This window comes from Saccostrea echinata, unplaced genomic scaffold (assembly GCF_033153115.1).
Source record: "Saccostrea echinata isolate AGI-Se365-2 ecotype Australia unplaced genomic scaffold, CSIRO_AGI_Sech_v1 ptg000057l, whole genome shotgun sequence".
Classification (NCBI taxonomy): Eukaryota; Metazoa; Mollusca; class Bivalvia; order Ostreida; family Ostreidae; genus Saccostrea; species Saccostrea echinata.
The window spans coordinates 6,868,806-6,881,676 of record NW_026889806.1 but is presented as its reverse complement, the minus strand read 5'-3'; the positions used below and the strand labels follow the sequence as shown (position 1 = coordinate 6,881,676).

Sequence of the window (12,871 nt, the reverse complement as noted above, 5' to 3'; positions counted from 1 at the left end):
CAGAGTGAGTCCAGTACATGTAGTATGTAAGAGGTTACTTGAAGACAACTTTATCATTACATTTTATTGAAAATAAATAGAACAAAATATGCAATAACTTAATAAGTCTATAAATTTTAATGAAATAACATGGCCAATTATCATTACCCCAGTATAATATATAATTCTTACATTTGACTTCACAAAAATATTAATAATTTTAATGTTTAAAGATTGTTGCATTTTTCAGTATCAAATGCATTTTTTTTTACAAGTTCCACACAATACTACAAGTATGTTTTTAAAATAATCAACGATCAAAACAAAAATTCTATAACATATAAATATTCTTTCAACATCACTCTACATCACTGTGTTCACTATGTTCACAGCTACTAGTGGTGAAGACGACTTTACTTGGTAGCTCTGTATCCGAGTCTACAGCTTCTTTATCAGAGTTTGGGGTCTGGAGGACTATTTTGGGGTGGACAGGTCCTCCCTGTGGATTAGAGTCTATTTCTATGGCCTTGGTCTCTCTAGACTCCCCCTGTGGATTAGAGTCTGTTTCTATGGCCTTGGTCTCTCTAGACTCCCCCTGTGGATTAGAGTCTGTTTCTATGGCCTTGGTATCTCTAGACTCCCCCAGTTGAATACTCTCCTGTTCAGGTGTTTGGTTAACAGTCGTGAGTGAATCTTGAGATTTCTGTTCGGTCGACTCTTCTGACTTGGATTTATCTGTAATCTCTGGTTGCTCCTTTTCTGGCATCAGATGTGTGATTCTGTGGAGAACAGTTTTTAAATCAAGTAAATTTACAGGAACACCAAGAAGGGCAGACAACTGCTGAGGGGGAAATAAAGCCTGAAGACATTTTTGTAGATAGGGTAAGAGAGTCTCTCCGTATACGTCACAGAATTTGGTGAATTTCTCCTGCTCCCGTTTATCAAATGTCGCCTCCTCAGCTCTGTGAAAAGACAGAATGACATTGTTCACTTCCAGAAGAGAATTCTGTAGAGCTTCAGCTACCTCGTGAGCGACAGATATTGGAGCACATAGTCGCAGTTCATTAAAACCACTCAAAACATGGTTACAGTACACAGCCAAAGGGGAGTAATCTAAAAGGATTGCTGGAGGGTAGAGTTCATTCCCTTGTGCAATGTATGGAACTGAGCCCACAGTACTTGTCTGCGCTAGCAGATTGTAAGACTGCATGTCCAACTCAAATCTTTTATTAGCTTCCTTCATTGTGTTTTTGAATCCCATGACAGCAGCATGCTGGAATATTGGAGCAAGCAAACCTCGAAAATCAGCTCCAACTCGACTAAAAGACAATCCAAAGTACATGCACTGCCCTAAAACTGAGTCTAGTCTTTCACCTACTCCTATCATTAGATCCTGTTCTAATATTGCCAAGAATTCAGAGATTTTGTGAACCACCCATCCATGAAATAAAGATGCTTCACTTACAGTGTCATCCTTCTTCGTACTGAGGAGTGGGTCATCATCAGAAAAAATGGCCCTGTACTGCGTTATGATGTCAAACAGATGTACACGACTGGCTTCTATTGTTTTTGTTATGTGCACATATGGATCTTCTCTGGAAATTGAGTTCAGTATTCCTTGAAACCAAGTACTTCTTGCTTGAAGAAACTTAATTCTTAGCTCTGTTTCTGTAAAGACATCCATTCGTCTAATGTAACCAATCACACGTAAGCAAGCTGGGAGCTGAATGTTGGTTCGCAACTGTTGAATTAGTTGTTTCAGCATTAGCTGCGTGGAACCCTTCACCTCCGTTACTATCGTGCCTATGATGGAAATACTGCCATGTTTTTTCTCCAGCCGTTTGACATGAGCTGCAAGTTCCAGTGCTTCTTCATAATAACCGTTTCTTACACACGTGTCCATCAGTTGTGGCATCTCCAGGATTTCTAGCAGTTGTGTGTGTCGCTGAAGGGTGAGATTATTCATCCGCCGACTGGCATTAATTTCTTGGGCTTTCTGCATAACACCATTGCATTCCTCACTGAAATTTGGCAACTTTTCCAGTAAGTTTCCAACATGTTTCTCTACAATTTGAAAATCTTTAAAAATGTCCCTTGAGCATTCAGCCGTCTCTATGAATGTTTTATAGTGTTGGAAAGCCAGGTTCTGCGTGGCTTGCAGTATCTCGTTCTTTTCTTCAGCCAGATGATCGGGCTCAAGTGACAGTTTTTGGACTCCATATGAACTTAACTCACTCAGGTACTGCAAAAAGTCAGAGTTTTCTTGCCAGTTTTCTGGGAAAGAATCTTTAAAAATCCCTGCAAGAATATTTTCATCTTCCACGTCCATCTTCTAAACCGGAAGTGAATGTCTGACAGGGACTGGGTAATGTGGACGTGGTAAAAGAAGTAGGCAACATTAACAGTATTGATGCAGGGGCCATTTTTTCATCGACTTAATGTGCTTTTTAAAAAGTGTTATTTTTTTAACTATGTCCTTTTTTAATTGGGGGGGGGGGAGGGGTCATACAGATGTTGAGATATATTCTTTTTATTTATACAATCTGAGTATCTTTTTCTAGCCGGATAAGATTTTCAGCAACAAAACTTTGCACTTGATACCTGCATACATAATTTTTTTTTATTTTATTTTTTTAATTAAAAGTTTGAATTTATATATTAAGTCATAGGGAAGGTTAAGGTAAAAAATTGACACAGATTAATTGCTCACCAATCTATTGCAGTGTATTAATTTTGTTTAAATAAAGTTCGTAAGAATTTAAATAAAGGAAAAAAAGATAATGTAAAGGGCTAGAAGAGCTCAAATTAAAGTTGAAAAAGCCAAGATTAAAGTTAAAAATTACCAACTTTAAAGTCAACTTTGAAAATGGAAAAGCCCTGATTAAAGTTGGAATTACGAACTTTAAAGTTGGAAAAGCAACTTTAAAGTTGGAAATTACCAGCTCAATATTATATATATATATATATATATATATATATATATATATATATATATATATTAGGGATGTCAACGAGTACCCGGTTAACCGGGTACTCGCTCGAACGTCCGAGTATCGAATACTAAAATCGGTACTCGGTTACTCGGATGTATATTTTTTTTCATATTTCAAAGTGCATATATTTATTAAAAACTTACCAAAATATGTGATTTAAATATGCATTGTCCATGTCTATACAGTAATTACTGTCACCTACACCAGTTAATACCCGTTATCGCCTGTGGCTGTGTTCGTGTATATACAGTAATTAATCACTGGACACTGTACACAGCCGTTCTCACCTCTTGTGACCCTAATTTTTGAGATGGCTTTCATTATTTGTTTTCAATGAACATCGTTTAATTATGATCTATTAATTATTTTATGATTATTCAATTAGCATACGGAAACGAAATCGGACATACATAGAAATACCGCTACCGATTCACCAGACAGTTCAAAGTGAATAAATATTTATAAATAATCGAAGATTAAAAAATTTTTAAAAGCGCACAGGGTGGAAACAACCATATATTAAAGGAATCACTTTTTAGTTTGCTGTGCATACCAGGGCATCAACGGCAGTTGGAAACATGGAATAATTTATGCATAACGGGTGGAGTTGTAAATATCGAGAAATTAACATGCTTAACTTTCAGAGTTATCACAAAGAAAGCTTTTGCAAACGTAAATAATATCCCAGATAGCATGACTATGTTGGGCCAACGTTGGTAAATGGTTGTACAGTTGGCCGATGGTTGGCGTTGGCTAGACAACGTTGGACCAACGTTGGACCAATGTTACCATGTCAATCTTTTCTTAAGTAGCCAACCATGTTGGGATTCTTACGTTTGCCCAACGTTGGTCCAACATTAAGCCACTGCTTTCAGCTATACTTTCTACGGAAGTTGGGATTCTAAAGTTGGCCCAGCGTTGGCCCAACGTTTGTATATGCAACCTTAACAACTTTCATACAGTATATGTTCGGCCAGTGTTACATGCGTTTTCTCTACATTGGTCCAACGTTGTCTCATCGTCGTACTGCGAACTATAGGACGATGTGCATATAAATTGGGAGTATTACGTTGGGTCATTGTAGGCCCAATGTTTACTAAGCCATTAAAAAGATGCATGGTTATTTAAGCTGGTAACAGCTATGTTGGTCCAGCGTTGGCCCAATGTTAGCATGAACATGGTCACTATGTGCTGGGAATGTAATGCTGGCCAAACCGAGGTGCATTTCAGTTTCAAAATTTTATTATAATAAACTGGCTGTTAAAAGAGAAGATATCTTTTTAATTACTCACTTAATTTTGTTTTAAATTGAAATGAAAAAATACTACCAGAATCCAAGTTATGAAAAATAGCAATCAAATCATATTAAAGATTATAATAATGTACGAAAACTGCAAGTAGAAGTTTAATTCCACACAATAAATAGAGTTGTAGATTCTATATTTAGCATCTTGGAACTAAAGTGTTGTGTTTAAGAACTCCAAATAATTAGGTCAGTGGTGAAATTCACTTGCTCAGCAGGGGACTGGCCGGTTACCTAGGAGACGAGCATCTTAATCAGATCTTGCAAACTCAGAGCGGTCATTTTCTTATCACGCCCGCACTGGAACAAAGCATACTTTGTTACTCAAAAAAGAGAAAATGGATTATTTTAGCCCTTGAATTGTAAGTAAAATTGTTATGTGTGATTGATAGAATTTTATGTTTTGTTAAAACTTAACTTACATACAATGTAAAAATTATTGAAGAAGTTATTAAAAAATAACACTTGTTTCAAAATGTTCATTTATATTTACTAATCTGTTTGTAAGAAAAATACTTTATTTAATGGTTTGGTATTTTTAACATTCATAGCAACTGGCAGAGAAAAAATCCTCTGTGTCATATGGCCTTTGATGTAAAAGTATTTTCCTGAAAGACATGGATCTATCATAAAAAAAACAACAATCGCATGGACAGGAAAAAGAAATGGACAATTCAAATGTGATATATGGACAGGAGAAAATGCACAATTAATTCACATTCCTACATTCTACAAGTTTGAAACAGTGGATTCCTATACTAGAGAAATTTAGAAGTGATTATTATTAATAGTGATGTGGAAAATACTTGGGAAAAAATCAAAAAACATTTGAACTATCCCTTTCCCCCGCTGATTGCATTCAATAATTTAGATTTCTTAATGAAAGTGACCTGAATTCTCTAAAACATTAGTAAGAGGAACAAGTTGATTTTCTAACATTGATTAAATTCATTGTATTGAATGATGGAAATTAAAACAAATACAGGAATTGTGTTGTACTTCTATGATTGAAAGCCAATCATTTACCACGTAAGTTGAATGCGTGTCCAACGTCGGTCCGATGTTGGAGATACAATTACTATATACATGTAGGCCTTATATACATGTACTTTTACAACGTTGGCCCAACGTTGGCCTTTCGGTTACAATGCGATACACATTGTTGGCCCAATGTTGGCCCTACAATTACATGATTACATTACTATGTTGGGCCAACATTGCGCCAACATGTTGGGCCAACAAAGGGCCACAGTGCACTTAGACATTGCGCCAACGTTGTTTGCCAACGTTGGGCCAACAGAGTGTGTTACGTTGGACCAACATTGTCCCAACGTATGCATGCTATCTGGGATACGACTCGCGATCACTACAGAGTCCATTCCCACTGTTCCCAAAGATATTCTCTCTCGCTAATCTTATCATTACAAAGTTGCGTCCTTCTCTTCCGTTGACCAAATAGTCTTCATAAATAAGAACTGTAACGCATTTGTAATTATTGGTGTATTATTTGATCATGTCTTTTGTGTTTGTTTGATAAATAAATTAAGTACCAAAAAAAATCGTTTTCGTTGGGCTCGATGTTTATGTACAAATTGTACATGCATTATAGCATGTTATAAACGAAAGAAAACATCGATGTGGTAAACAGGTCTCAAACTTTTACATGTATAAACACTTTTTCCGAGTACCCGGGTACTCGATCGGAAAATCGTCCGAGTAACCGATTATCAAATATTGACCGATTTGACATCCCTAATATATAATTGTATATGCCCCCTGAGGGCCCTTGATTGGTGAATAAACATATATATATATATATATATATATATATATATATATATATATATATATATATATATATATATATATATATATATAAGGGGTGGGGTGCGGGGTGTATTTATCAGTTTAACACTCAAGCTCAACAAAATGGTGCAAATGATGTCGCTGGGGGTTAAGGGTAAAAAAATAATGAAATGTCAAAGAAAATACTTTTTGAATGAATGCATGAATATGTAACCTTTAAGGCAAAAATATAAAAATGAAGTGAACAAATCATATTGAGATATTTTATTTGGCATAAAGTGATTTTTTGAAACGTACGTTACTGTCGCCAACATCGAATAATTACACTTAAATGGCTATTTTTTGTACAAATAACAGTTGAATCTTTAATTAGATAGCATATGTCTTCAAAACATTTATTTGTAAAATGCTTTTAATAAATTATTGAGCATAATCACAAATATATTACCAAACTTTGATTTGATATCCCAATGTCGCCAGAAACAAAATAAAAACGGACTGTGACATTAAATATAGTATGTGTATTCGGTATTGTATGCCTGTAAGATTGGAATACGTTTTATTTTGAAGTAAACTTCTTGAAAATTAAAAATAAATGGTACAAAGCCTTGTATATGTTACCAATTTTTTGAAATTACATTCTATCTTCCTATTTTACATGCGTATGGATAGGCATGAAACATTCGTTGTATTAGTTTAATAGATGAAATAGAATGATATCATAGTTAAACATGTGATACTTTTTCTTCTATCCAACAACTGTATTCCATGCTCCAACCATGATTTAACAATGTCTTATTGTTAGCTTACTATTTAAGAGAAAATGATTAAATGAAACAACCGTTACCGAAACATTCGTTACCAAACCTCTTAAAAAAGAATGATTTATGAGTTCAAACATCTTCTGCACATATACGTAGTCAAATATTTTGCGCCAGTATTCAAAGTTTGACATCCGGAGTACGGTACTGCCTTTTTATGATTTTCTTCTGAAGTCTAGGCAGTGTTGGTGAGTTTGTTTTCTAGAATGCAATAACAATGAATCAAATGGAATGAATTAGTATGTAACTGTTAATATTTATATATAACGACCGACAACAACTACGCAACCAGTATCAATCTGCACCTGAATGTCCTCTATTAGTCCTGAAAGTGGTTGAAACATTCGTTACCGAAGGTAACGAATGTTACGAAATTTTTAACAAAACATATATCAAAACTGCAACAATATTTACAGAATTTCTTTCATGACTAATTGTTCGAATGTAAACTTTATTGATTGATTTGTATCATTTTAAGCTTAAGTTGCATAAATTTTAATATAAACTGATTCTAAAGACGCATTATTGAACACACACATTAATTCTGAAGAAAAACATTAATTGAAATTATTTTGAAAGAAATTTTTAGATTGAATCGTATGATATTGATTAAACAAAGGCTTGAGATTCTATTCTGAATCTACATCAGGGTTTTTTGTTTCTCTCTTATAATTTTGATACTGTTAAACTCGCATTTTATGTTAAGTAACGTACGTTTCAGAATTTTATTTTAGTTGAACTTTGGCATTGACCCAAGCAGAAATACGAAGGAAGTTTCCATTGATGGTTAAATGATTTCAAGCTAAAAGTCATCAGAAAAATTGTTATTTACATTATTTTAGGTTCTGTTAAAACGTCTATACAGACAATTTTACATATATCTCTTATCCGTTTGTACATATAGTACAGTTCAAGGAAAATATGACACGATGATGTGACCGTGTGTTTTTATTAATAAAGATATTATCTAATAAAAATACAGCATTGACTTATTGTTTTTAATTTTTGTCCATAATGTATTTCCATACTTTAAATAGTTATAAGTAAGAGCGTTTGTATATATTTATTACACTAAGGCTTTTCCATAGTGTGTCCCATTAAGTCAAGCATGCTATTCATGCATGGGTGAACCCAGGTATTTGATTGGCTACTCTGGTGAGAAGCTCACTATTGTAGTAATTTTTTTAGACATTCAAAAAAGATCCTTAGAATGAGCAGTGTATTTTGTATACCAGACCTTATGGACTTTATATGGACAATTTAAATATACTAAACAGGTCAGTTTATTAACATTTTAACATTATTAATTATGAGCATGATGTATGAAAGTTATGTGAATGAGATTACTGTAAAATATTATTTTTTATGAGTTTTAAATATATTTTGCCAATAATCAGTCAGACTTACTTTATGTGATAATTTATTATAGTTATGACTGACTGAGAAATTAAGAATCAAGAAGATCAGGTTCATATACCATATATTTGGTAAGCTTTGTGTTTAGTGAAGTTTGTGTATATTGTGATGTCTATTTGTGTTGTAAATAGAATTTCATTTGAATACTATGAATGGATATCTTTATAGTGAAAAGTAAATTATTTTATGATAATGAATTGCATAATATAATGCTTGAAATGATTATTTTATGATGATCCTTAAAGTTATGAGGAAAATGGAGTTATTTCCCTTAGCCAGAAAATTCAGTGTTTTGTGTGATGTTTGTGTATGTTTGTTTGTCTGTGAATTATTTGTTAAATATTTTATTTACAGAACTACACATAACATGACCTGTACATATGGAATATGCAATAGATCTATATTAATTGAATCCAGTCTTCGTTGTTATTAAAATCAACGTCTACAAATGGCGCCCAACGTGGGGCGACACCACCATTGACCACTAACAGTTACGTATCCAGGGCGGGAAAGTAGTCACGTGCCTGTTGGATCCGCCAAGACCAAGATTGGTGTCGCATATCATCGGGTTCGGACTGCAGAATATTCCAACCATCATGGCTTCCATGTAAACATGTGTCGGTAAAATTATTTTAATTTTTACGTGCAGCGAGGAACTTGACTGTGAATGAACTTTAAGAAAGACATTTTCTGAACATTCAATTACGGTGATATTGATCACTTTTGTGAATTGAACAATTAATATTTATTTGACATTTAATTGAATTATTTTGTGCATTGTCAATCAGCTGATCTCTTGACAGTCTTGTAAATCTTTTACACTTGTGCTTGTCTTGATACATGCTATTTATTCATATGTTTATTTATTTATTTTGCATTGACATCACCTTATTCATCACCATCATTGTGTGTACCTCCATTTTTTGACACTGATTGAGCATATCCTTGAAGAAAGAGTCACAGATCAGGGAGTGTGAGAGATTTCAGATTAACAAGAGGTTAAGGTAAAATATTAACCACTAAACTTTATTAATTGACAAAACCTTTATGACAGTAAGACCTACCACGCTTATCTGATCAAAATGTTTGTTGTTGTCAGTTGATATTGAGACCTTGAGTCTGTGGTTAAAGTTAGTCATATTTTCATCTGATCAAAAGAATTGTCTGTAGTTAAAAGATCTACATGTGTAGGTACATTATTGCAGAAGGTTGTCTGTAATTGATTGCTTCTTCAAACCACTTGATTCAGATTGAATATACTGGTGTGAACCATTGAGCATTACTGAATTTGAAAATATTTTTGATCCCATATTATTATTTGACATTTGCTATTTATATTGTTTGCACTTCGCGTTATTTCGTGCATTTTGACGTTACTATCCGAAGACTACAGCTACAATTAAAGAGGTTTGCTATTTAGTTTAGAAATTCTTAGTTAAGAGATTTGATTTGAATTATGTAGATAAGTTAGACTTTAAATCACACATATTTTTTTTTCAGGATAATTCTTATATTTTTTTTTTCAGGTATAGTTAAGTTAGTTTGTTAGTTATTTAATTATCATTAGTACTATAGTTAGTTTAGCAATTAGAGTTAGATTATAAGTTTACTTAAGTATCTACAAGAAAACAACAAACATGTCGGATGATTTAACAACAGAGGAACTCGAAAATATTGCAAAAGCATTCAAGGAATTAAAGGTCAAACCTAAAGCAGACACTACTCAGGACTTTACAGATTGGATGAGAGACTTCGTTGCAAATATGCCTGTGAAAACAGAAACAGATAGTAGCACCACAAGCTCAACAGCAACAACATCTACCACCAAAACAACAACTATTCAGAATTCAAATTTTGTTCCGAAAATATCAGTGTTCATGGGAGATGGAAGGAAAGAGGACAACTATGACATATGGCACTATGAGGTGGAGTGTTTGATTAAATCGCAATATAGTGAAGCAACGATAGGACATGCCATAAGACGCTCACTCAGAAGTGAAGCTAGTAAAGCCATTATGCAGCTTGGTCCAGATGCTACAGTTCAACAGATGTTACACAAGTTAGCAATATCTGTGTCAGATTTTGAAAAGATGTCTGAATATTTGTTGATTAATTTCTGTCCTTCTCGAATTTGATTCCTAGTTAAATTATTTTCATCAATGTTGAGCATCTGCGTCCATTCATTGTCATCTGTGGTATTGGTAGAAAAACAATGTTGTGAAGACAGCATAGTATGGAGCTGCTAATATTTTATTTACAGAACTACACATAACATGACCTGTACATATGGAATATGCAATAGATCTATATTAATTGAATCCAGTCTTCGTTGTTATTAAAATCAACGTCTACAATGATATAAATGACGCAGTTCAAATTATGATTTCTTTTGACATTTTCAATATAATGGCACAAGTAGAACAGAAATTACATCTCATGAATTGGTCCATTTTGTTGGAATTAATCTTAAAAACAGTAAATATTACTTCTCATGAAACATTCGTTACATACGAACGTTGTTGCATTTGAAAGTGTAAATAAAAACAAGATCACAATTCATGAACAACATTTTATTTAACGTTTCTATAAATGCATCCTCTATTCATTTAGAACTCCCATTTGCGCTGGGCAGTTTTGATTTTTCTTGAGGCATATTTGAAATATAAAATTTTAGAGATGTGTCAAATTCATTTGAAGAAAAAATATAATACGACAATTTGACTGCATTAATTCATAAAATACATTATGACAGTTGAGCTTTTTTGTCTTATCACGAAAGTAAATAGACTGATTTGCTTTTGACATTGAGGATTTATTATATTCTATATTGTTTCATCCTAAAATCTTCAAGGAAAACTATTATATAATACGTAACGCTTGTTTCTCAGCAAATAATGATCAACAATACACCTTTATTTCAATTTGACGTAATTTCTTAACCAATGAACTTAACTTGAAAAATCTTTGGGAATACAAACTTGATATGTTAATCTATCCGAAAATGTTGTTAGCAGATGGATAATCAAAAGTCGATTTTTGAAGAAAAAATATCTTGAATTGCACCAATTTATTGAGTTTGGGTGTTAAACAGAATTCGACTGTCCATATTAGGTTCACAAATATCTAACAATAACATCAGACATCGATGCAACCTATCTACAACAAAACCTCGACCAACTTGCAGCATGGGAAGAGACTTGGAAAATGAGTTTTCATCCAGAAAAATGCAATGTATATACTCACTATATCTAGGAAAAAGCAACCCATTATGAAGAATTACAACCTTCATGGTCATCAACTTAAACATGTAACAACAGCAAAATATCTAGATGTATCAATTACATCAGATCTGTAATGGAACCAACATATATCCAATATCTGCAAGAAAGCTAACAATACCATTAGCTTCCTAAAACGTAACTGAAACGCAAACATCAAAGAGAAAGTCACTTGTAAGACCTACCCTAGAATATGCTAGTACTACCTGGGACCCGTACTTGAAAGAGGATATATATATATAATCGAGATGGTCCAACTCCGTGCAGCTAGATATGTGACCAACCGATATCACAACACCTCATCGGTTAGAGATATGCTGAACACCCTAAATTGGCAATCTCTGGAGGAGAGAAGAAAGAGATTAGAAATGGGCTAGTTAATTAAATCGAAACAACTGATAAACTAGACTTAGCCGTAAAATGGGAGAACATTCCTTCCAAGTTCCATCCAGTAACACCGAAGTTCAGAAAGAATCATTTTATCCCAGGACCATCAGGGATTGGAAAGCTCTGTCCCCTGACGTAGCCACATCTCAGAGCCTTCAAGTCTTCAGGGCTCGTTTGCTTGATTAAAATTAATCAAGCTATTTTTACTTGCACCTTTGGAAATGTAAAGCACTAAATTTTATTTTTATTTTTAAAATTTGGGAAGCGCACCGAAGCTTGCCATATTTTAAACCAAACTTTTCAAGAACTCTCGAAAGATACGAAATATTAGAAAGTGGTATCAGCGACAAAAACAACCGTCTCTCGTGGTATACACACCTCCTTTAAAAGATCACGGTGTGATAATTATTTCACGCACATCGTTTCAGCTAATGTAAAATGTGAAGATAACGAACAGTGATCAATTTCATAAATTCAATAAACAAATCGAATCGTGAACAGGGCAAAAACACGCATCCCTGGGAACACCAGACAAGGATTTTAACAATCCCTTTTAAAGTCAACTTTTTTGCAAATGTTACGGTCTTTATAATACGTCCTTGTTTGTAAATACAACCTAGTGTTAGGTCATTTTGTCGTCTGACTGTTTGGTACCATTTGTTAGGTCAGTGCTTTTATACTAAATTTGACTACAGAGTACTCCGTATGTCTGATCAATACAAGGATCGGGTGCCTAGAAGGAGTAAGCATCCCCTGCGGACCGTTCACGCCCGCCGTGAGCCCTATGTATTGATCAGAACCAGTTAAAACGTGGTTTTTCTTGACTGAAAGTGTCAGAATCTTTATTTTAACAACTTTTAAGTGAATTTAAAGTAGATTCAAAATTTT

General features: G+C 33.9%; 1 protein-coding gene and 1 long non-coding RNA gene across 2 annotated transcripts; one reads left to right on the top strand and one right to left on the bottom strand.

The window, feature by feature from the left end:
- Positions 1 to 102: 102 nt before the first annotated feature.
- LOC133174117 (conserved oligomeric Golgi complex subunit 8-like) lies at positions 103 to 2,311 on the bottom strand. Its single transcript, XM_061309157.1, has one exon. It carries the CDS (start codon positions 2,306 to 2,308, stop codon positions 338 to 340), a length of 1,971 nt encoding a protein of 656 aa, XP_061165141.1. The 5' UTR covers positions 2,309 to 2,311; the 3' UTR covers positions 103 to 337.
- A 5,586-nt stretch (positions 2,312 to 7,897) lies between these two features.
- LOC133174391 (uncharacterized) lies at positions 7,898 to 8,685 on the top strand. Its single transcript, XR_009719130.1, has 3 exons — positions 7,898 to 8,179; positions 8,332 to 8,389; positions 8,673 to 8,685. It is a non-coding gene; the product is annotated as an uncharacterized LOC133174391 (long non-coding RNA).
- Positions 8,686 to 12,871: the final 4,186 nt, after the last annotated feature.